General features: G+C 36.3%; 1 protein-coding gene across 1 annotated transcript in view; it reads right to left on the bottom strand.

Annotated features, from left to right (window-relative positions):
- Positions 1 to 5,122: 5,122 nt before the first annotated feature.
- Positions 5,123 to 26,312, bottom strand: part of PGR (progesterone receptor) — a 39,925-nt gene continuing 18,735 nt past the window's right edge. The window contains exons 4-8 of the mRNA XM_076328242.1: positions 19,828 to 20,130; positions 18,301 to 18,445; positions 14,834 to 14,964; positions 9,581 to 9,738; positions 5,123 to 7,276 (exon numbers count right to left, since the gene is read on the bottom strand). Coding sequence (XP_076184357.1) covers positions 7,121 to 7,276; positions 9,581 to 9,738; positions 14,834 to 14,964; positions 18,301 to 18,445; positions 19,828 to 20,130 — 893 coding nt within the window. The 3' untranslated portion in view covers positions 5,123 to 7,120. The remainder of the gene's footprint in view (positions 7,277 to 9,580; positions 9,739 to 14,833; positions 14,965 to 18,300; positions 18,446 to 19,827; positions 20,131 to 26,312) is intronic.

Below are 26,312 nucleotides of genomic sequence, written 5' to 3'. Positions count from 1 at the left end.
GAAGAGGGAGGGGAGAATAAACATTTTACAAATATGGGAACTGGGATGTAAAGTTTGTGTGAAATTCAGAAACTGCAAGAGATGGTGTACTGCAAGAGTCCCCAGCCTGGTTTTTAACCCTTAGGTTGTGCTTTTCTCTATCATGTAGTTTTTCTCAAAATTAATGGCTGCCTTCAGGGAAGGCTTTAAGGATACTTTAAATGAAAATCTTCCTAAGTAATATTTTCGGAATTTCAGAGGTTTGTTGGGTTTTTTTAATGTCAGATGTCTATAACCTTGCTTTGTGAGCAGACAAATAGACACGACCTGTATTACGAAGCTCGAGAAAGGGTAGTGGTTTCTGTCGCCCAGTAAAATGTGAGCTGGCTGTAGCCATCACTATAAACCGCATATAACAGCAAACCCAATGCCGACACTCTTGTGTAAAAATATTGTAAGAAGTGAATTGGCCAGTGCACAGTATGACTATATTGCAAGCTGAGCTTTGGGATACAAAACTTCCAATTAAATTTTTAAGTGAAAAGCCTTGTCACCCTCAGCTGGCCAACCCTTCATGTGCGGTGATGACAGTCCCAAAAGGTGACGTTCTCATCCATTGTGTGTAATGCCATCGTGATGGACCCCCAACCCACGGCCGCCACACCCTGACTCCTCGGGCATTTCAAGTAATGTGAAACTTTATCAGATTCTGCTGTCACATTTCTTCTATTTAATAGGGTGTCATTTCTAGCAAGTGTGTTGTGCTTTGTCTATAGAAGAATATGCTTATGCGTAACAGCAAAATCCACATTTTACTGTTACAAATGTTGCTGGGATCTAGGAAAATGGTTGGGAATATATTCATTGCTCTACTGAAGTCTTTGTCACTATTTTGAAAGGCCAATACCACGTTTTGGATACAACATCTCCAAATATTTCTAACAAAAGGAAGGTTCCTACTTGTAACAGACTGCCACCCACTAGTCTGATGTTTCAGTTCCTTCACTGAACATTTAAGTTGCAATCCTTTTTCTGAGCTACAGGTGAAAACTCGTTCCACTCAAAGTGCTTTTGATTCATGATGCTGCATTAAGTGAGTTATGATGATATTTTTATAAAAAGCTGCCCTCACACGCACACCCCCCCCCCCCCCCCGGCTCGAGTTGGGTGCTAGTATAACAGCATCTGCGTGTGTTTCCGTCTGTGTGCCTGCATACGTGTAATCTTTAAGTATTTCAGCTACGCATGCTCGGTGTTCCTTAGCTGTCAGAAAAAGTACTGTGTGAAACACTGTTATTCGTAGTGATGGCTTTAACTTTACATTTAGATACGTTTGGTAATAGCTGCAATCAACTGCCTTTTAAATAGATGTGTCCATTTTGGGGAATTTATAAAGTTGATGGATTTATGATTTTCAAAGATTATATAAGACTCCCTGGAGCTTCCTTTTTTTTGGAAACAAATTAGAGATCCTATTAAATTTTAGTACACAATCAGCCTTATTCAGGCACTACATAATATAATCGTATAATCCTTTGAAAGAAAATTTACTTTTAAAACGGCATAGTGATTGCAGATCGCTGGGTGTTTCTTTTTCAGGTACTCTAAGTAAAAGCATTTACACATCTTTCTGAATGCACACTGCCATGTATATGTCTGTTTGGTGCTTTCCTTATTCACGCTCCATATAGCCACAATGGACCTGCCGGAATAAATTGGGTCTTTTGAACAGCACTATGATGAGAACATTGTTCTCAACTGGAGGTATCGCAGGTCAGAGTCTCAGACCGGACATAAACCAACAATACAGGGTATGAAGTGTAAAAGCATTACTCTATTTTTATCTAGTATATGAAAAATAGGCATATGTGAAAACTGTACATCCAAGATGGAATGAGCAACTTACGGTGATGTTCATAAAAGTCTCACCTGTGTAACACAAAGGTCTCACCTGTGTAACACAAAGGTCTCTGTACTGGTCTGCCCAGTTACCTCTGAATTGATGGCAAAGATAGTTACTATGCCACTAGATGCTTTTCATCCAATCTCGCCCCTTGTCTGAAAGTACGCAGTTGTGGAGTTCACTGATGCAGAGCTCTGGATTCCTGTAAATTATATGTTTCTTTTTCCTCAACATAACAAAAAGAGATTTTAGTACTAAACTGGCTGGATGGATATTTAAATTGAACTGTGGGAAAATGCAATAGAGTAAGACTAGTTAAATGACACTGTGAGAACTTCCTCACTGATATGCCTGAATGCTAAATTGGTGGAACTATTGTACCTGTAGAGGTGAAAGGGTAATTTAGTTTTCATGGTCAGAAAAACATGATCTATGACTTGTGATGGTATTTTTCCAATGAGCACACCTCACACTGGCAAGAAACTGAAATGTTGCCAGTTTTAAATGATAAACTAGAATTAAATGAAAGCTCACCACTCCTTGATAGCCTTTATATTCTGTAAACACCTTGTGCAGAGCACTCTGGGCCCAACCCAGGAAAAAAATGCCTGAATGTGAACAAAAAAATACACCAAGGGAGCAGCACTGCTCATGTACTTGAAGTTATGCAACTGCTGCACTAGTTCCAACAGCACTGAAGGATTATTTTCTGAGGATTATTTTCTCTTTAAGGTAAACAGACAGCTAAATTTTAACTTAGTTTTTATTACCCATGCAGTCACCTTTTACTGCTTGTTTCTCTCCAAGCATCTGAAAAGCTACAGTACCATTCTGCATGCAAATAACGTCAATCTAATAAATTAATAGCATTCATTGAAAAAAAAACCCTCATAAATTTTAAGATAAAAACCACCTAAAATATGACCTTTTTTTCCTTTTCATCTTCTAAGGGGGAAAAGAGAACTAAATTAAAAACAAACCCTCTGTTCAAGCCAGGTCATCATGACACAAAGGAATACAAACCAATAAATCCAGCAATGCTGACAGTCTAGCCTGGCAGTATGCACACAGGCTTTTGAGCCATGGAAAGTTGGGAGGGCTTTGGATATTGGCTCTGTGGCTGCAAGCTGACTTATCGGAAGGAAAGAAAGGTCAGCGTGCCACAAACGGCGCGTCAGGCAAGAAACGTGTACTTAGAGTTGCACTGCTGCATGGGTGGAGTGCAGCCCCATCCTCTCCTGCTCTGGGGATAAACTAACCTTAAGTTCGTGCAGGTAGAAGAGTACAGGAAGGAAGGATCCCTACAGATGTTACTGTTGATGCTACCAGTATGTCACTGATAACCGAGATAAATATTTGGTTTTAGATAGGAACACAGGAAAGCAGCTGACCTTCCCAGTAAAGATAATTGAGAGAGACCTATTACTGTACTTTAAAACAAACAAAAAAAGAACTAAGGTACTAATGAAGCATTGATTGACTGGTCAGAAAACACAAACTGAACTCTCAGCTTCTTTACTGTAGATAAAACACAAGAAAACAACCACAGTGCAGCTGAAGGAACAGCTGGAGTTCAAAAATACCTGAGCTTCAGTTTATTATGCACACATACAACTAGACCATTCCAAAGCGCCGTGAAATCGACTGAAAGTTTCTCAGACTACATTTCCCTCTGTCACGGACTAGGTGTTAACGACCCCACATTCCCCTTTCCCTAAAGGCTGGTCAAAACTGTTGATCCAGCTAAGATCTTTGAAAACATGAGCCAAGCGTTTGACCTTCTGTATTTCTTCGAGCACAGCAGGTACAACTGTGAAGCAACTTCGTGTGAAAGAGCAGGACAGCTTGTCGGGGCTGGAGGTCTCCTTCCCTGCACCGCATTGTCACAGCTCTCCAAACACAGCCGGGCTGCCACAGCCAGGCACTTCGACCTTCGAAACAGTCTTTAAAAACTATAAATGTGATGCCTCTACAAAGCTGAGTAACAACAGTAGAGCTCAAAGGAAACGGCTGACTTCATGGGTTGGTTTGTTTGCTTCACTGAAGTACTAGCAGAAGGCAATGCTTAAGGCCTTGGGCCAAAAATATCTAAACTGTACAGAACAGGAGAGGCTTAGCTTCAGGCATAGCTTGCATTATTTAGTTTAAGGTGAAGAACTTTTAGTGATAGCTCAGACATAAAGTTATGTCTGCAATCTGCAGAAGATGGCAAGCTTTCTAATTAGTACAACAGGTCTCACACCTTTAAAATGTAATCAGGCACATCGTAAATGGCAGAAAACGAAAGTCCATCTGCTGAAACCTCTTATTTCTAGTATGCAAAATGCAACACAGGAAGATCCAGCATTCTTATGCCTTGTTCAGTATATCGAGAAGCACTACAAGATGTTTTATTTAGACCTATTTGTAAAGCTCAGGTCAAAAAATACCTTAATCTTTAAACAAATATTAATGCAGAGAAATACAGACAACTAAAAAGCCTCATACTCTCAAAGAAAAAATGAGTTTGCTGACAGCTCTCTGGACATTGCCGCGGTGTTGAAAAGTCACAGTACATGAGATTTCTATAGGGAAGGAAGCAATCTTGTGTTTTGACCACTGTTCACGGTGTCTGTGTAGTCCGGAGCAAATGATGGTATCAAAATAGAGACTAAAGGCAATTTTATAAACTGGGTTCAAAGCCTTTGGAAGTTCTCAAATTAAAACAGTTTTTTCTAACTTCAGACAACCAAGTAATGAATACAGGACTTTCAAATTCATATAGCAGCTGCATTTAGCCAAACTCGTTCTGTCTTATGTAGTGCATTTATGACCATGAAGTTCTGGGAATTTTTTCTGTGAGTTAGAGATCTTTAAGAAATACAATTTGAAAACGTTTTTAACCTTTGTTACCTATTCCCAAAAGACATTTATTCCTGCTTTTTGATTATAGAGCATTTCAGACTAATCTGCCATATTTATGGGACACGGTGACGTGGCAGCCACTTGGAACAAATTTTAGGGATTGAGTAAAAGGCAGATGTAGGCTCATCTGGGGCATTCCTAAGGCAAGCACACTGCCTGCTCCGTTTTCCAATTTCAGGATTAGGGTGTCAAGGAGCAATTTTTAGTGTGGGAAGTTTCTGTTAACAGTTTAATCTAAACAGTAACATAGACAGTCTGTTTATTCAATGGTAAATCATGTGGCAATGCTTACATTCCCAAAGAGTGCATGAAAATATTGTTACACAGAAGTGGAATGCTTGAAATGGACTTTTTTACTAAGCTCCACAATTACTGAATGCAAATACAAAGAAGAATAAAGAAAACAAAACTTCAATATGTAGAAATAAAGAATTTTGTGTTATTTATTAAAACATAACTGCTTTAAGGATCACAGTTAAAAGTCAGACTGTACTGAATATGAAAGAAATCGCTTGTCTCTGGGCAGTTAGAAATGATGAACCTAGTCAACTAACACAAAAGTCTGCTTATGCCATTTTATCCAGGGCCACATCTTTGCACCAACTCTAGTGGGTTTTGTACTCGTATGTGGAACTCAAAAACATTTTTATCCCCAGTTGTAATGTAGCTTCTTCTTGAGTGGCTTTAGGAAATTGTAAATAGTAAGGAAACCTTTAGATCTACCTTCAGTTGTTAGTTGTCTACATTTTTTTCAAGAATCAGGACATAATTTTTACGAACAAGTAACATCATTTATACTTTTAATGAGGGGCACCCTGACTTAATCAGGGATACTGAACTTACGTCCAGTGAGCCTTCATTCACGTGACAAGGATACAGACCAAGTTACACACCATCAACAGTATGCTATCACACGATGGATGCATCCAACATGTAATGGAGAAGAGCAAAAGCGTATGGCCAGCAAGTACCCAAGTAAGATTCACCATTTCCTACACTGTTAGAGAATTTGAGTATCATTTTTATTGACTGGCAAAATTTGTCATATTTTAATAGACTCATAGTCTTCTTGGGCTTTATCCGGTTCTCTGTTGTTTCAATAGATCAACAATTTCCTGCCTTAAATGCATGAGTTGCTCCATATCCATATCAAAGGAACAACCACCACAACATTATAATTTTTCAGTCAAATATTTCATTTCCATGGTAAAACATGACATTCTTCTTGAATGTATAAAGCTACTTTAGTCCAATTCCTCTTTTACAGTTACCCCAATTATAATGGCATGCCTTTAAAATATAAAATATGTAGCTCCACTAAACAGTACTGAAATGAGTCTGATGTGTATCAAAATGTTTGTAGTCATGTTTTCCATTTCTTTTTGCATTCAATCTCACTATAATTTGATGTTAATGGCTGTTTGAGTATTCAGCATTGGAATTCAAATCATTAAGATCATTAAGAGTTGTAGTCAGTGAAAACATCTCTATTTAAAGCTTCTGAAATTTTAAATTGATTAATTTAAGATTATAGCTAAGCGATTTAGCTTTAGTAAGTGCTGAACTTTGAAGGAAAATAACACAAACCAAAGCTGAGTGGGTTTGCATACACATTATTTCTGGTGTAATATACACTGAAATTTTCCTAAGCTTTCTGATTTTTGAAGGAGAGCTGCACTGAATGGTGCAGCACAGTTCAGTACACTGAACTCAGAGTTTCAATGCAATATGGGCACAGCCAAGAGTATGAATGTGTATTTTGTGGCTAGCACTTTAGTTACCCATGAAGGTATTGCAGTGACGTCTACTTAATCCTGGACAGCTGACTTTGAAAGGGTATTTCTGTGAGGCAGAGTGGTTAATAAAAAAGTGAAATATCCGTGAGAAAATGTGGGCAATATTTATTTTAATTCCTCCAAAATCTTGTCTTACGCACATGCCCACATGTACCCGTGCACACAATGTACTAAAGTAAAAAGTTTACACCATGTCATATCAGAAATTTGAGAGGGTGTAATATGTAAGAAAAATGTATAAGATAACTGTTCTTGGAAATCTGAAAACTCTATTCATTGTCATTCTTATGCATATCTAAAAAGCAACCTAGCCAAGTTTACAAAACATTTCTTATGACTGTTGTGATTTTTGCAGTTAAGGAATCAGGAACTCACAATATGTACATCAAGCTTAAATGGCTTGTGTATGTTACAAGTATAAAGCAGTAGGCAGGGTAAGTATGACAAGTACACTGAAGTCCTGACATTGCAAAATCTTGACGAAAATAAACAAACAAAATGACCCAGAAATCATCTCTATGATAAGAGAAAAGACATTTCACTTTTTGTGAAAGAGAAGAGGTTTCACCATCCCTGCCAGAATCTTGGGTAGCTGGGCAGCAATCACCTCTGACATCATCTCGGGGAATTCAACACTCAGTGCACGGGACTGGAGAAATGTGTTCAGACAGAAGAGATGGAGCTGTTTCACTAGCTGGATTTAATAAAATACAAACATGATAAATCAGGCTAACAGTAATGCAGCCAGATAAACATGCCATCAATCACTTAACTCATACATCCATCAGCTGACATCATTATATACCTTCCTCTGTCATTCCTTGAATCAATAATGTGGGTACTTGTCATTCCCTATTAAAATATCCTCCCATGGCAAAAAGTCATAAATCTAGCTAAACGGTATGTCATATAAAAACAGTGCCTCACTAATATTATAAAGTGTTATCATCCTTATTCACAGCGTGCACCATGAACAATGGCAATTACTAAACAAGTATTCAATCTTTCATTTTATCCCCGTGTTCAACACATGTCTCCATGCCTTGTTTACTGTAATGCTATTCAAACACTGCTCCGAGGGACAGCATTTACTATTTCCTTGTGAGCTTTTCCATGGTTCTGATTGTGATCATATCTGGGTATGCCGCAAACATTAAACTCCATAGGTGCTCGTCCCTTGAATCCCCAACTGCTCAATATATGTGACTATTTCACCTCTTCTATCTTCTCTGAGAAGTTCCAATTTTATAGAAGTTTTTCTTTAAGACTTGTGACCTTTATGTTATCAAATATCATACTATTTCTGCTACTCCAGGCTTTAACAACACACAGGCTCTCCAGTGTGATTATCTTTTCCTCGGTTCTCCCATCACTTTATCAGCCTGAGCTGAAATAGGGACCTGAACAAAGATACTCTACGGACCAAACACTACTCTAACCATCACTTTGCTGGGTATTTTGCAGCAAGCCTCACTCACTCGCTTCCACTAAGGCTATTTTACTTTAAGTATTGGAAATTAAGAGATTGACTCTACAGCCCAGCACTCAAAAGCATCTTCCTCTGGATGCTGTGACACTCAGATTGCAAATTATTACTACAGGTAAGGCAGGAAGACCTTTTATCCCAAGCAAGGCTGATCCAAACAGGTTCCTTGAGCACAGGGCTACTGTGAGTAGCATACTGGCCAGGACTTGTTTTTGCAAGTAAAAGGTGACTGACTGAACTCCAGGGAAGGGTTTAGCACTGACAGTCCACAGTGATGACTGCAGTCTGACTACCAGTAAAAAGTTAATCTCCATATCCTCCCTTCAGAATTTTCTATTGTCTACCTTCACCTGTAAGGATGCTTTTCGTACTTGTCTTATTCTCCTTTTGCTGGTATCTGAGATGATGTAATAGCTAAATGGTGAATGTGAGTTCTGTGGATAGCAGAAGCTGATGGAGAGGTTTGTGCAATGGATCAGAAGACTCCAGACCAGCTGGTGAACCACATAATTATCAATATCGTTACCTCTCTTAACTCCCATAAGTGGGATCCTCAGAGGGTTGGGGTTTTTTTCTCCCCATCAGAAGGGGAATTAGTGACAATGAAAGGTTTTAGATTAATAAATTAATTTATTCATGAACAACTAAAATAAAATGCAGATTTGCTGAGTGCAGAATACAAACACGCAAAGACCCCATCCTTCCCTGAACTCCCTGCGAGCTCCTCACAACCAGCATTGAACTCAAAAGCACTCTTCCTAAACTATCTTAGTGCCACTTCCCCAGCGCTTGCTAAAACCGTCAGGTATGGCCCTGTACCTCTGCTTTTTGCCTCTCCTGCAGATACACAAGCCATTACAAAACAATATTCACGTGGGCAAAGGTTTATACAAAATGTCATTCCCCAGTTTTAATGGATGTTAAGCCAATAGGATACATGCTAGATTCTCAAAGATGTGGAAAGGATTCAGCTGCATCTTTTAAGACACTTAGGAATCATTATATCACCACTAGAGTTCTCAAAGATTACTCAATTCCCAAATGTAGACAGAAACTGAAAAAATGGCATAGATTATACACATAAAAGTAGTTGAATTAAGGTTGTAAAACCAATCTTGGTTGTCTTTCTCTAGTTCTTAGTAGCCTGACTTTGCAACTTGAATTGCCTAGTCTTTGCATTATTTAAATATTTTCATGAACATGTATACACATGCACACACATATACATGCCGCCCCCTACCAAAACCCTAACTGTACTAGTTATGTTACAGAAATAATGAAACAAAATGGTAGCATTCAAGTGCATGTTTCTCAAATACTTAAATCTTGTATACCATATAATATATACACAATATATATTGATGCTGAATATATAGGTATCTATTCACACAAATATACACACTAAAGGAAAAATGTAGGGGTTTTTGACTAGCCGCTTTCCATAAAATTACTTTTAAGAAATACTAGTTCATTCTTACATAAAAAGCAAAACACATTAACAAGTAAACTTACATCATGCATGGAATCCATCAGTTTTGTAAGTTGATAGAAACGTTGCGAGTTGGCCACAACACCTTTCTGGCGCAAACCAATTGCCTTCACCAGTTCTCTAATGTAACTCGTTCTCATCTCATCAAATTGGCTTTGACTTCTTAGACCTTCCAAAGGAACTAAAAAGACAGTAACAGTTGTGTTGCAATTTATTCTGAAGGCAATGAGAGAAATTTAAAGTACAGGAACAATTTATAGTATTTCACGCTGTGCAGTGCAATTCATTATTATATGCCAGGCACTTCTTCCCATTCAACAGTTACTCCAGAAACAGTGATACAATTAGTTAAAAGGATATACCAGCAACAATCAGTCAATTGTGCTAATTGCTGATGTCTAGAAATAGCCTTAAGCTTCAGCTACACCTGTCTGCTGAAAAGAAGATGGCCAAAAGAAGCACTCCTGTCCTTGAGGAAAGATGTTATGGAACGGCTCATGTTTACGCTGCTAAGGGTCAGCCCTCTTCATAGCAGATTTATGTTAGAGATCTAGCTGGAGTGCTTCAAAATGGAGTCAAGGAATGAACTAACGACTCTTAAGTAGCGTAGACAGCAAAGCATCCAGGGCTCAGGCCTCCTGTTTGGACCTCTTTCACTTAACAGAATAGATGCATTATCAGAGTCTTAAGTGTGAACAGCTTTTAGAGAAATTAGCAAGGAGGAGCAAATGGTTGAACACACTCTTCTCTCAGTGGTCAGCTGTGAGGACCAAAATGAGGACATGGAGAGAACACTGAGGAATGAACCTGTTAGTGATTGCTAGTGATAAGACCATATTTGATCACTGATCAAGTGTTGGTAGCATTATAAGGAAACAGGCATAAGCTCCAGACTACTTTCCTTGATATTGCAGAGTGTAATACACAAGTCTTACAATTAATGTTGTCAAAGGCAACTAAGAAATGAAAAACTTGAAGAAATGAAACCTGAAAAAATATTCCCATCTGGCAATCAAATCTAAATCCTTGCTTCACTATAATAATCATACATTAAAACATGGTCTTGTTTCAAACATACTGTTTTTGAAAGAGCTGTTAAATTTCTTCCCCTTTCTTTTCTCTCTTGCCAACGACATTTCACACTGCAACATCACATTTAACATTTCGTATTCTGACAGCAAGCATGAGGGGAAGGATTCACCTCACCAAACTTTAGACATTTTACAGTATAGGCACCTCCATCTGGGCTAGTTACCACAGATTGCTGTAGTTTTAGTGGGAAAAATCAGGCAAGTAAAAAGTAAAAGTAAAAAGTTTCTAAAGTAGCTTTAGAAAGAGATGAATTATGCTGTAGAGATGCTTATTTTTCTCCACAGACTCTAAAAGAATGCCATGGGGACTAGCTCACATAGTTAAATAAATCACATGTTAGTTATCTAGGTATCTAGTACATCTTCAATCTGGTATCAGACCATGACTAGTATCAGGCCACGACTAGTATCAGGCCACAACAGGCTTCACTTGCATCTCTTAAAAAAAAAAAAATTGAAGCTTGGTTCATAATGACATTGACTTATTCAACACTGTAACACCTAACTTCCAGGTGATTTGTCACTTTCTGGAATTAAAACATAAATATATGTGTGCTGACTCTCTGTACAATGCACTGTATTGTTAGATACCTAAGAATGGAATTCTTAAAACAGAAGCCACCTAAAAAGCAGACGGCTGCACAAGGGTTGGACCTTAACCCATTCCCTGAAAGAGAATTAGGCAGCAAACTCTGCACTGAGAGAAGCACTGCTCTCCATTTGGAAATCATAAACCCTGTTCTGAAGTCAGTTGCCTAAGTCATGTCTCATTCCTCAGAAGAAGGTAAGGGGGAAGGAGACACTTCAGGCAAACAGATTAAAATTGTGTCCCTCACCTCCACCCCAGAGAGAGATAACAAAGCAGAAGTTCAAATCTCTACTCGAGTTAAGCAGAAGTCTCCTATTTTGTAAGAGACTGCTCAAGAGAGGAAATGATCCAGTTTGCCAAGGATGTCTCTTGCTCTGTGTCTCCTCAGACAAGTGAAAGTCTGGGGGAAGGAGGGAGACACACATACAGAAAATAGCAAATTTACTTTAAAGACAAGTGTCTTTAAAGCCACTGAGATGGCTATGGAAGTCAGGGTCTGACTCCTAACTAAAACAGAATTCAAACAAAAATAAAAATAGAGAATAGAAATTGTGACTGCTTCCACAGAAAGTACATTTATAACACCATATCTATTAATAGTCCACCTTTTAGGGATGCCATGTTAGATTTCTTTTGGCAGCTGATGGGAGATGAAATGCTGGTTGAGGTGGACCTTTGGCTTGACTCAGTACAGCCTCTCAAGTCCAAACAGACAAAGGAGGTATCTGAAAGTGTGCCTGTCACATATGCATCGAGGGTCTGAACAGAAGGGAAGAGTTCTATTTTGTGGAGAATGCAATGTGCTTAGGACTAATACAGGCAGGAATACTCACAGTGGGGAAAAGTTATGTCATGGAAAAAGAATAGCTTAATTTTCAAAGCCTGGATGGTTCTGGGTATGTCTAACAGCAGAATTACAGACACCTATGAAATCTTTTTCATATAAAGTGACATTCTAATGGAATTTAGGGTTAGGTGGACGCTTTCTTTGGCTTGCATCTCTAAAACAGCAGTTAAGTCCTTACATTTCCCTTGTGAATTAAAAGATCTCTTCCAGCAATGAATGGCCTGTTTCCCAGAATTCTGCAAAAGCACAGTCACATTCCCATCTAATCACAAAAAGTTCCACTAAGCTATTTATTTGAGTGAAGAATTACAATGTCTTACATGAACAAATGCAATTTAAACACAGGTAGCTCGAATGCTCCTTCTCCCTGAACATATGTAAAGAATGTGGATGCTTTCATTCAGTGGCAAGAACCCAGCCAAAATCTTATGCAACAAGATTTTGCAACTCCTCTAAATCAAAAGTCTGGAAAGTGTTAGAGCTAGAACTGAACTTGCTATATGCTTATTTCTCTCTTTTTTGGCATAGCTCTACTTTCTTAAATCATAGTCTTTCTGAACTATTCATAGTATTAGTTCCTAGATGTATGTGGCCTCTGCAAGATGGAGCCCTATTTAGAACTTTTGGGGCACTACTACAACACAGCATATTACATACGGTAAATAAGGACCTGTAAAATGGAAAGAATTGCAGAAAATAAAAATGTTGGTCCACTTTTTGCAAAGACTAATTCTGCTTTCAAGACAGCTTTAAAACTGTCACAAGTACAACATAAAGAAAACATCTGAGCCACAGCAAACTCAATGGAAAAACTGTAAAATCAAAAATATTGTTACAACTTAGGCTGGGGTTTCCATACAGAATTAGAATTGTATCGAGACTGACATTTAGTTATGTTTAATACAAACTACTGTTTCTTCAAAATTATATAAAAAGTAAAAACCAGTTCATCTAAACAATAAATCAAACAGAAGAAAGAATGAGAGACTAAAACTTCAGACTTCATTTACTGTTAGTATATGAAAGCTTGAAATGGCCATACTTTCACATCTGAAGAGGACTAAGATGAATACCATGGACTAAAATAAAAGTAGTCTTAAAAGACACTTTATAGCAACAATGAGGTTACATGGTTTTTTGAAAATAATTTTGTGGAATTGTATTTATACAGTACCAAACGTTTACTAAATGTCTCAGCAACAACGGTTAGGTGTGTTCCTTTTCCCAAAGATCTGACAAATTGTTTTTTCCTATAAGACAATAAGTGCAGGAGAGAACAAAAAGCAAAATTCATCAGCACAGGTAGCAATACTTTCTTTTTTTTTTAACTAATTTATTGCATATATATAAATATATCATCTTAGAAATGAGCTTCTGAGGGCAATGCAGTTGATAAAGAACGGTAACTTGATGAATACCGTTAAACTGATGAGAGGGATTGGACCATTGCAATGTTTTTTTGAATTTGATTTGAACTTTGTGGGACAGAAATGGAGAGCTGGAATATCACAAATGTATCTAAATTTCACTGAAATTTAAAACTTCCCTCTAAGCTTCAGATAGACAGGGGAGTTCATTTCATGATGTAAACAAGGTGGAAAACATTTAAACTAGGAATACATTCAAACTCCAACTGGAGTTTTATCAGAGAGGGATTTTTGTCCACATTATTTTTATTGCTTCAGCAGTGTATGGTATTTTGCTATTATTTTAGTAATTTTTATGTTCATATGAGCTAAATTTAATCTCTACTGCTTATGCTCTGCTGAGACCAAGGTTTTTTTAAGCATGAGCTTATGCAAATACCAGCCAAGTACAGCTTAAGAGGGAATAAATTTTAGTTCCTTATCTTTTACTGAAACTTTGTACAATCAACAAGCAGGTTATGCAGGATTTGCACATCTCTTCTCCAACTCCGTAAGTGTGTAGAGAACCAAACTTCAACATCCTTCAAATTATATTTCTCAGAGGTGCTTATTCTAATTTCTAATAGCACCTGGACCATTTTAAAACTTTCTATTTGTGGATTCATAACTAACAATTATGGCCTCAGCAGATGTACATTTTAGTATTTTAGAAAAGGTTTTGGAAGATAACTTCATCAACTACCACATTTCCCATTTAAAGTGGAATGCAGCTGTACGCTGGATTCTTTAAAAGATGCGTATGATTAAAAGTGATCACAGATTCTGTTCTAGAGAAACAAACCAAAGAAAAACATTTCCATTTGTTTATATCTGTGCTAAACTTGACCTATTTATACCTATAAAAAGTTGAATAAATGTTAGTATTGTTTGCCACGTCCATCTCCCTAATTCTTTTGAGTAAGCATGCTTCAAGTTCTTGGCCAAGATAAAGCCCTCAGTCCTGACAATTTATCAAATATTTTTTAATATATTTCTAATGCTTGTAAGGTTTTTTTTATCTGTGTAGAGTCATTTAAGCTGAAGAGCTTCCAGGCAGAAATACTGCACACTTGATTTGAAAATGTGTAGTACAGTATAGCTATATATCAAAAGGGATCCAACATTTCCCCAGTGCCTTTATACAGAATAAAACCAACAATGAATCACAAATTATTTGTTCCTTATAAACACTAGAAAAAATATTTTTAGGTCTTGGAAGACTAACATTCCTCCTAAAGAAGTTTCCATTTGTTAAGCCAGATAGCTTAGCAATTGTCAAGTTAAACAACACGGTTCAAAACTCTTTTACTGGTGATATGTTACAAAGAAATAAAAGAACCTACTTGTGTTGAGAAGTAACAGTGCTTTCATACATAGGAACTCTTCTTGGCTAACTTGAAGTCTGACAAATTCCTGTGGGAGTTGCCACATGGATAGACACAGGGAATAGAACGATGATTCTTTCATCCTCTGTCTTACACCCAGAAAAGGTAAAAAAAATTAAAAACCATGAAAATAAAGAAACGGAACGGCTCCGGTACTAATTCCTTGAAGGAAGTGCTTTGTTAGCAGTTTAATTACCACATTACAGAAACAAAAGAAAGAGGTTATATACATAGACAATTTTCTGACTTTTTTGTACCTACACTAGTTTTTTAATCGTAATGAATGTGCTATTATTTTGGATGTTTAATTTGTTACTGCTGCCCAGAAAAAAAAACCTTGGAGACTATCAAAGCTGAATGCTAACCACCAAAAAAGAAGGGTTTTTATTAATTAAAAACACCCTAATAATTAATGTGAAGTACTTTCTTTTTCTTTTAGAGGTTGATAGATTTTTACATTCTCTGGAAAGGTTTCAAAGCATAAAATTGAAGATAAACCTGAAAGTTTATAGAAAACTTGTTCTTAGGTTTTGCAAAAATGTCTGAATCAAAATACTTTGTTGCAAGTCTAACATTGTACTGCTAACAGCAATGATATTTTGTAGCATTTTATGCCATTAAAGAGAGTTAAAAATGTTAAATGTAAATATATCCAAAAAGTATTTAAGTAAACTTAGACATTAGTACAGCCTTATCTAAACTCCTGCAGAAGTAAATAGGACAAATCGCACAAGGAAATAAATAAAACTGTTTAGTTTTTTGCAGCGCTTCAATCTTACTTTTCTCTCTGAGATTTTGGTATACTGAGTATATTTTATTGCATATATTTATTGGGAGGGCAGTTTTCAACTGAAATTACTGCAACAATAGCATTTCAAAGTCTGTAAACTAAACTGAATTAATTGAAGATCCAGTAACATGGGCTAATTTTACAAAGCTGCATCCCGATCCAGATGAATTAGGTACAACAATGACAAGATTAAATTTTGCCCTTCGCCCTTACGAAGTCCAGATCAATGTTCCAACCTGACTGCAGATAGTGCCGTCAACAATGAAAACAGAAGATATTTTCCATGAATGAAAGAATTCTCTCAATGCACTGAGTTTTTTTTCTCCTGTTATTTAAAGTGTTACTGTTGTCTTAAATGAAAATTATTTCAGCTTTGTTCAATATCTGATATCTCGCACCAGCTCTTAAATGACTTAAACATAGAAATTTAATTTGTTAGATCTGAAAGGACTGGTTACTTCTACAGCTACTTTAAATCTCCCTTCCTATTCCTTTCTGGTAGTCTCTATTTCTAAGTAGTATCTATGAAGGGTGACAGCAGCTTTCAGGGTATGCTGAAATGCTGTTCTTAGTCATGTTTTCAGACAGTGCAAAGTGTAAGTAACAGTAAATCTTTGTAGGGTTTTAATACTAATTCATGAAATCATTGTCTGGCTTTATTGGTCTGAAATTGATGCTACCAAACAAGTCATTTCCAAGGAGCACTACAACTCAGTTCACTAAATGACAGATTGGCTGTGAAACAATCTTTGAATTGTGGTTTCATGGTCATTTTGAAACAACTCAAGTGTGCGTTGCCCCTATAAGAAGGGATTTCCATTATCTCTTTCCACCTCTAGGTGTGCACTCCTGCTATTCTGGCATCAGTGCCTGCATGTCCATGTGGTGAGTCAGATCAGGGATCACCTCCATCTGCTAATTAATGGCTTTTTCTGGAATATTTCTCAAGCATATAATTTCCTTATCTGTTTGACAGTGCAGCCACATAGTGTTTGATCCAGCTTAAGTGAAATCATGGAGATGCATGACCAGGGCAGGGAGGCAGGTGGAGTTGACTTTTTTGGCTGTGTTCAGCACTTACCTTTGCTTAAAGTGATCATGAAAGTACGATCTTAGACATCATTGTAGACAAGGAAGTTGCTTACATTTTACTGATCTAAAAGCTAACTTATTTCCCAATAAATAGTTGCAGCTATGATTTAGTGTGCCAGTTACTTTTCATAGTATTATGAAACTTTTTGTTTATAATGTTTCTAATATGACCCTGATGAGATGTTCTATAACCAAGAGAAGGGTATGTTGTCAGTCCACCTCTTTCTCAATGTAGATGGTCTTGAGCTGTAAACAAAAAGTTGTCTCTGAGGGATTATAATCAGGGTTCATAAAACTCAACCCTATTCTTGAAGAAAGTTTTCTTTACAAGGTGGCAGCAGTGGTCCACATACAGGGTAATACCCCAAGACATGACATTTCTGCCTAAAGCCATCTCACCCTGTGTTTCTTCTGAATGTAACCTTGAGATGTATCACAGACTATGCTGGGACAGAATACAGTCAGAAGTTCTCTCAGTCTCATTCCTTCAAAGTATTTAAAATTTGTACAGCATAATTAAAACACATGGGAGAGGAAAGAATTCATTACTCTATAACCTCACAGTGATTTACAGTCATCTGGAAGAGAAAGGTCAGGAGCTACCAGGGCCAGTCCCACTGAATATTTTCTATAAAGAACTTCACTGGCAAGAACCTGCAGGTCTATAGATTTTAAATTCAGGAGCCCAGATCTTCTGCAAATCCACCTCTTAATCCTTAAACAGATATGTCTTACAAGAAAACCTGTTTAACTTTCATCTCACTTCACAGTAGTTCTTTTAGGATTTTGAGAAAAAATAACTAAGAAAAATGTATTAAGGAAAAATAAATAGGGAGATTAAATCATGTTTTACTGCCCCTGGAAACCTCCCATGTATTATAACCAAAGTATCTAAAATTACAGCTTTTATAATATTAATTTGCAGAGCTGAAAAACTGACAGACTGAAATGAAGATTATCTGAATTCATCAGCATAGTGAAGGAAAATCTATGCCAACAATCCCCCCCTCCAACCAGAAAAGAGCAGTCTCACATATTTTATCCTTGATATTAAAATTACTTCTTGCTAAATTATTACCATTTTCTAACAATGAATGTACTTTAGAAAAAGAGAGTTTTATCAGAAAGTGTCAAAACTGAGTATATTAGACTATATAAAAACTATATGCAAAACCCACCCAAACAACAATGATGAACAAAAATCCTACTTAGTTCCATTTATTAAACATAAACTCATGTCTTACTCAGATTAATTCAGGTAAATCTTCTGACAGCATCATTTTTTTTTTTAGTTTTTCTCTTAGATAATTAAAATATTATTTGAACTCCTTTTGTTTGGCCTTGTCAACAGAATATTTGGGATTCCCACAAAACCCTTTCCAAAGTTACTGAATTTTAATATGATCAGAGGACTTTCCTCTGCTGTTAATTTTGAAACAGAACAAGTAATGAATGAAATCTTGGCCTCAATGAAGTCACATTCTCATTGACACAAGTAAGTTCAAAATGTCATTCATATTATGCAACAGCAATGTCTACTTACTCATTTAGAATCAGATCTGGTGCAAAATACAACATCTGACCACTGACGTGTTTGTATGATCTCCATCCCATTGCAAAAACCATTAGACTCATCCAGGAATACTGGATGAGGGTTATCTGATCATCAATATGTAAATTCCGAAATCCTGGAAATGAAATTGAAAGTTAAAATACTTTATAATTCTCATTTAGGCAACAATTGAGTAGGTGTTCTGAGATTACATCTTTGAGCTAGAAAACTGAGAACACCTAGAAAGACAAGTGCTTTTGGGGACATAGCTCTCAGAAGTTTGTGAAGTTTGTATAATAACTGGCTCTCTCACTTTGATAGTTAACCTCTTGTCTTTTTGTTCTGACCCACTATTTTAAAATGATCAAACCAAAATTAACTTTAGCAGTCAGAAGTGACTATTTCAGTAAATAGGAATACATCTCGTTTTCCTTCGGTAAAAATATGACAGTATGTAACGTGATCACTGTAACCAACTCTTATTTAATATAGATAGCTTGGACTTTAGTGTTCTTAACAAGAGATACAGTTGTAATACAATAAACATCCACATATTAATATCTTTCTTGCATTCAACTGAAGAGTATTCAGTTGTGTTTGCCTTTGATAACTTTTGCTCTTTGATAACTTTAAAGATTGCTATGAAGTATCTGAGTCAATCTAACAGCTTCCTGCCACTGAAAGCAGTGGTCCTGTTCTTCATTACCTGGTCCTGTTACCTCCTTCAAGCAAGCTCTGGCAGTCATGCCACCCCTCAGTGAACTGGTTCCGCTCATGAAGCCATTAGAAAACTACAGAGGGTAAAAACAAGTTTTCTTCTCACTTAATGAGATGAATCAGTTCAACCAAGAGGTCTGAAAAGCACAAGCTGCAATGGGGAAGAGCAGTGATAGGGACTACCTTTTCCTGCAGCTCTGAAGTGTCAAACTGAGCTCCCATGAAACCGTATTTCTAGGCTTTCTGGTCAATATATTGATTTTTATATATCCCAGGATCAGGCCCCTATGACCATACCGCGCATGTACATACATAACATGGATTTTTTTGGAACCCAGTCTTGGATCTTCATAAATACAGTTACTTCTCATTACTAGTCTATCTGTAAGCTGCTTAGTACTAACTGGTACTATTTATTACAATTTTTCTCTGTTGCTTTTTACTAAGAATAAAAATAAAGAATATGCAGAAATATAAACATTTTTTCATACCAAAAGCATGAATAATAAGAGTAGGAGGGGTTAGGGTGGAAAGGCTGCTATAACGATCACATACAGGAACTCTCTAGGGTTCCGTTGGTTTTTGGAGTGAGTCTAAATATTTAGATGCATTCCTTGAAGAGTGCCCTCCTATTAAAATGCATTTGATTGGTGCATATATTATCTGATGAAGTGGAAGGTTAATAATTTTAGAATTTGTTAAGAATTAATTAACAGGCAGACAATAATATTCCCTTTTGACTGCTCGTCCTATGACATATTTGCTGAACTAGAATTCACTACATATAGGAAGTGCTATTACCTGGTAGCAATTTAGACCACTTGACTACACAAAGAAGTTGCCTCTCACAAAGATGATTTAGACTGGTCAGCAAGGAACTTGGTGTTTCGGGTTTTGTATTGTCATAACCAGCATAGACAACTTCTGGCTCAATGCCTCGTAGAACACTTATCATTGGGGGAACAAACGGTATTTCTTGATTTGGAGAAAAGGACAGCCTTTGGGTTAGAGATTGGCTTTCATCTTGAAGGGTTGCTGGCTGCTGGAGTGCGACATCCAATGTTCTCACAACATTAATTTTGTTAAACTTTTTAAATTTTCGACCTGAAAAAGAAAATTGTTGATCTGTTAAAAAGAATTAACATTAATATTTTAACATTAGTATTTTAACAATATTTAACATTAAAATTTTAACATTAATGTTTTCCAGTAGTGGATTACACTTTTAATCTATACAAGGAAACTAGAACTGTCTTCTGAATAAGTTTTCTATTTTTGACTATTTATATAATTAAGAAATAATCATGGAAAATTCTTAAGAGTTTCTCCCTCCATATCCTCCTCCCTTCACTAAGAGATGAATGGCACCCACCCATTAAAATTATTGCCATGAATTCTAGGTTACAGTAACCTCATAAAGTGTTTTCTGGTTCAGTTCCCACTGTTCTATCATATGCCGACAGCTGAGCCAGCTGGCTCCACAATCCAGTTTCTATTCAATGTTAATTAAGGATACTGTTTCTTTTTTCTCCCTAATATTCAGAAACAAAAATGCTAGTAATTAATTACTACACACAGAAATTCCTTTCCTCCAGTTCCATAAAGGCATTTTAGTCTCATGGCTAAATTCTATTTTGATGATCTGTAATGTAGTATTTTCCTCCTGCTTACCACAAAGAAAACAGAATTCAGGGGATGAGTGAAAAGCCAACAAATACTGTAGAACCACATGTCAACACAAAACTCTTCACTTTTTAGAGAATAATTTCTCTTTCTCAGTATTTGCAATTCTTACTGCATTCATACTGAATTCTTGCATTCCATACTGCAGTGGTTTGAAGAATACTAACAAAAAAACCAATAAAACAGTCGAATTGCCTTCCCAAAATAAGCACAGGTACTACATCTGGTATGGCTATGCAAACATACAAAGCTCTAGGTAGCAACTCTTCAAATTTCTTTCATGGAAACAGTCTGGAGGTGCACCATATAGACACAGAAAATCAAACCTTCAGAGGTTGAAAGACAATAACCCTCAGTAACATCTTACCATATTACACATTTCAATAAAAAGGCAAATCCATGTAGAAGTAGCTGCATGGAACACATGCATTATAAATAGACCCTCAAAGGTGATGAAAACCCTGTTGGATCATTAAATTCCTCAGTTCTGCCAAACAAGTTTTGCTTAGTGAAAAAAGAGTGTCATAACAAATAAAAAATACAATAAAGATACTGGTATTTATGGTCTGATTTAGATGACAGTGGGACAGTAAGAGAGATGCAGTGGGACTGCAAACAAAGGGTAAATCATTCTGCCAACAAAGAAAAATAAAAAGTTTACATGTTTCAACCTTAAAGAAAATAATGAGAAGGTTCTGCTCCAAGAAAACGCAGAAATCACATACATATTTTTACTTGTTGGTGTGTCGCATGCTTTAACAATAATAGAAAAAGCGATGCACCAAATTTAACTGGATGAAAAGAAAACCCATGACTATCAAATTGCTGAACCACTGAGAAACTGCATTATAAAATGGCAATATGCAAAAACCACTCTGTAAGTACAGGAGGTGAAAGGTAATAGAAGCATAACATTATGCATCTATTTGGTTGAATTAAAATCCAGTTTATAACATGCATATCAAATTGTCCTTTGAAAAATGGTACTTTTATTTACAAGTAAAAGATTAGACAAGGGAACTTATCATATCCTAAAGGAAGGAGACAAAGACTTCTCCGTCTCCTACCGCCTTCTTTTTATTTTAGTTAAAAGTAGTGCTGTGCTGTCAGAATGCAACCAGTGCACCAAAGAGGCCCTAGGACACTGGAGTAGGGAAGCACACCTAAACTTCAGCACGTGCTCTGAATCCTTTCTCAACTGTTTATGGAAGGAATCAAGAGATGCCAGCATAGTCAGACTCATCTATTACTTTCCTCCTTGGAAAGTCCCCGTCTTCCAAACTACACACTAAAACAGAAAGGTTCATCAAAAATGGCTTTACTTAGGAACATGCCTATTCCATTTTCTTCAGGTGCTCCTTTATCATAGAAGACAGCAAATTTTATGAAAATCCAGTGTCTCCATTTTGGAAGACCTAGGATGTACGCTTTAGAGAATTAAATTGACCTTTTCAAAACATTCATTAGTACATGCGTAGTGTAACTTCAAGCAAGATTAATACATCAGTCATAGAAAGACTTCTTACATTATTTCTAAATATTTTATACAGAACAAATTCTATTACTTAAATTAATTATTTTTGATGTACACTGGCATAACTGGAGGCAGAATCAATCCTCGTTTGTGAACCAGACAGGATTAAGCAGATGAACACAATCTAAAAAGCCAAAATCTGCTTTTTAAAAAAAATAATTTTGTGTTATCCCATCATAAATATGCATGTTTATGCATTTCACATACAAAAAAGTAAGTTGTACACAAAAGTGCAAAACTTCAATCTAAATTTAAAAAGTATTTAAAATCCAAAGGGAGTATACCAAACAAAATTTCAAGAAAAACACTTTATTGATAGTATAAATATGAGCGATGGGCTCTTCAGTAACACTCATCATCCAATGAAAGCAGGGGTCATAATCCCACTAACTTAACTGTGAGTTTAATTAGCTTAGTACAAGTGCTCCAACAATCTTATGCTCATTTTATTACTTGTGGTAAGAATACAAGTATTTCTGATTAGTGACTCCTTAGTAAAGAACAAAACACAAACTTACACCGTGTTACAGCTGAACCCAAAAAAACCCTAAAAAAATAGACAATTATTATGACAAGAGACCTAGGGCCAATTTCTATCATAACAAAGCTATACATAGTCCTAAACATGCTGGGAATTTCCCACTAACTATTGTTTAGGCATGAAGGAAAACAGAAGGAACAATGCATTTCATAGTTCATAAATAATGATTTCAGGTATTTTCTGAAATAATGGCTTCAGATACTTTTACAGTTCAGAGAACAAGTAAAGAAAGAAACCAGTGTGCTTATCACATGGAAATGTTAGTAGTTAATAAGTACCCATGTTTCCAAGTGATTAAATGTATCAGAATTAATGTCACACTGGCTTGCAGAATTGCTTATGTGTTTATTTCTAATTACGTTGCTTAACAGCCACCAGCAAAGCAACTCCACTTGTTACCTATCTACTGGAGAGGTGACTACTAATAAGTTACAGTAAACTCCCATCTACCACAAGGAGGCTATGTCAAATTAATGCAAACTCTTAAGAACATATGGAAAACAACGGATGTGACAATAGCTTAGTTTTTCAATTGCTGCTTACAAAAACATCCAAATAATTTCCTGCTCTAAGATAAACAAATGTCTCCACTTAGTCCTATGTGTAAAGAATACTAATCCAATCTGGCAGCTATTCATCTTAATATTAAAACCTGTCTGTGCATATTTAGACAGCACACCTTTTCTTTGTAACATTTTCACTAATTTAAGATAGCCAACCACTCAAGAAGTTTCTTAGTACTCACAGTTCCCTTACCCTTGATTACTATAAACAGCATGTGTAAAGTGTTTGTGTACTACATGTACCTAAAAAACATAAAAAAATTTAAAAATAAAATCTACTTAATGTCATCATCAAATATATTATGATTCTCTCCTTAATACATAATTCTGTATTTTAATATTCTTTCAACTAGGTACACAGAACCATACTGCCAATCAAACACTGATAGTAGACATTTCATATTAAAATGGCTGGATTTCTAGTAAAAGTCTAACATCTCACTATCCTTCTCCATACCCTGTAATCAGCGTGAAAAATGTCAATGCTTTATTATTCTGGACAGAACACTATGGCTCTGACTTTAAGGTCACTATGCTCTTATGTTTTGTGTAGGAGAACAAGCTGTGTACACCTTAGGAGGGTGTATACAAAATGAAGGAACAAAGCAGCAAAGCAGAAGTAATACATCTTGATTTTAATAAACCCCTTGATGCTACCTCAGAAAATATTACCTGGAAAATTAATTCAAATTTGTCTCCATGGAATCATTGCAATGTGGACTGAAAGCTGACTGAAACAATGAAGAAAGCGATAATTCAGCAATACAGCAGAACAAGGAATCTGTGATAGTCAGCCTGGGAAAATTAGATTCACTGACAGGAAATAAAAAAGCTGGGTATTTGTTTATTCCAGGACCTGACACAGCTACCTACTATCCTATTAGGTAGAAGATTAGAAAGGGGATAGATTAACGTGTCCAGTTATGAGATGATAAAACTCAAAGACAATTAACACTCCCACAGAGAATGATAATTAAGGAATTATGAAATATATGTTTTCATTGATACTTTCTTTGTATATATTAAAAAGAAGAAACAGTCCATATACTGAGATCAGTTACTAAAGCTATTTATTGCTATCCTATAATTTACCTACAACTGACTACAATTTGTTTTAAAACAATTCAGGTTCATTTAATTGCTTTGAAATTAGGGTCGGAAAATGGAACTGTTGTCAATGTAATATAATATTATTTTCTATCTATATGGTTGCCACTCTGTATCTGTGGAAGATAAGTGTATTTCTCCCAGCAGTAAGTTTAATTTAGTTACTGTAATAAGAATCTTTAGAACCTTATTGTTAACATCCTGTAAAATCTTAGTCTTTCTCACCTTGATTAAGCAATCTTATAGTTAACATCTTGTAAAATCTTAGTCACTCTCACCTTGATTAAGCAATATTGGAGGTCTGTGTTTAGTAACTGAAGACTAGCATTCAGAAACTAAGTAGCAGGAGTAAAAGAACAAAAGTATATCTATGTAAGTTCTGAATGGCAGAAACCAAAAAATGCACAAAAAATCTTAAAATATAATAGGCTGTAAACACAGGAAAAGATTCAAAGTATTGACAATTCTGATTCATTAAAAATATTCAAGGATGTATCTAAGTATGTAATTTGTTCCACGAATTGGAAATTTTCTTATGGACACATGTCCTGGGGAAAATTATCTAAGCTCAGTAGTATCCCATACATGAATCATACAGGGTAATCAGCACAGCAAGTCACAAGTAGAAAATATTGCTCATGTGACACAATATAGGAAGTATAAGAAATGGCAGGAGAGCAAAAGTAAGAAAAATTATAGTAACAGTAGAAAGAGCATTATGGTTAAACAGTCTGTCTTGAGTCTTTTTGTTGTTTTGAATTTTAAATCCTCATTTACAAATAATATAATCTCACTCTAGTTTTCCTCTTTTTTTTGCCTACATTTGTCTTTTCTTCCCCTTTCAGTGTTAAGCGCTCGACTTCAATCTGCATACAATAATTAGCTTCCTAATCCCCCCAGCATTGACATCACTAAGAGCACCTGAAATACTACACTCAACCTGATGCAGCTAAGAAAAAACTACAGATGCTACAGTCCTGGCTCCATTTGATATTTCCTTTTTTCCATTGCCTCAATGTTTTCTTCTTCTTCCTATTTGCTGCCAGATCACTTCCTTCCAGAAGATGGGGTAGGTGGGGATATCAGGGCAGAGATCTGATGAGATCCCATGCCCCTCTGATAACTACAGGAACTAGACTGGAACAGCCTCCTCAAAAAATGGAAGACAGCTTTGATTAGCTATGTTTAGAAAAGGGCTAAAGAACACAACAAACTGGCTAGATAGAACAACCTAGCTCTAAATACAAAGAAACTATTCACACTTGCTTAGTACTAGCTGAGAAAAAGGTGATCCAAAGAGAAAGAGGAAGTTTTTCTCTCTTCATACATGATGGCAAAGAACTAAGAGTCAGAGCACCTTTATCCTCAGGTTTTGGTTTCAAGGATGAGGACACAACATCCTCCTATGAGGACACACTAATGAGGACATACCGTCTTATTAATATTGCTAGCAAAAGCATCCAACTTTTTCCATTTTAGGTACTTACACCCAGAGCAAAATGTATATTTTAAAAAACACTAGGAAAACCAGCATCCATAAATGTATGCAAAATGTAGAACAAAGTCAAGCCTTCTGGCTACTTTTCCTATGCATAATTACTATGCAGAACAATGCTGAAGCAAAAGGACTAGATGATGCTAGCGAGTTATCACACACTCTTCTGCTTGTTGAAACAGTGCTGCTTGTGATGTTAAAATACTTGGGGTTTAGTTATTGGTGTTATCCAGGCTATCATACACGAAAATTCAGCTTAGATCATCATCAAACTCTTGTCTGTACAAAACTCAGAGCCAGGAATTAATTTTTACCTGTATTAATTTACACCAGTTAGAATCATAGAATGGTTTGGGTTGGAAG

This window comes from Aptenodytes patagonicus, chromosome 1, assembly GCF_965638725.1.
Source record: "Aptenodytes patagonicus chromosome 1, bAptPat1.pri.cur, whole genome shotgun sequence".
Classification (NCBI taxonomy): Eukaryota; Metazoa; Chordata; class Aves; order Sphenisciformes; family Spheniscidae; genus Aptenodytes; species Aptenodytes patagonicus.
The sequence above is the reverse complement of the archived record's forward strand: the minus strand, read 5'-3'. Positions and strand labels throughout refer to the sequence as shown.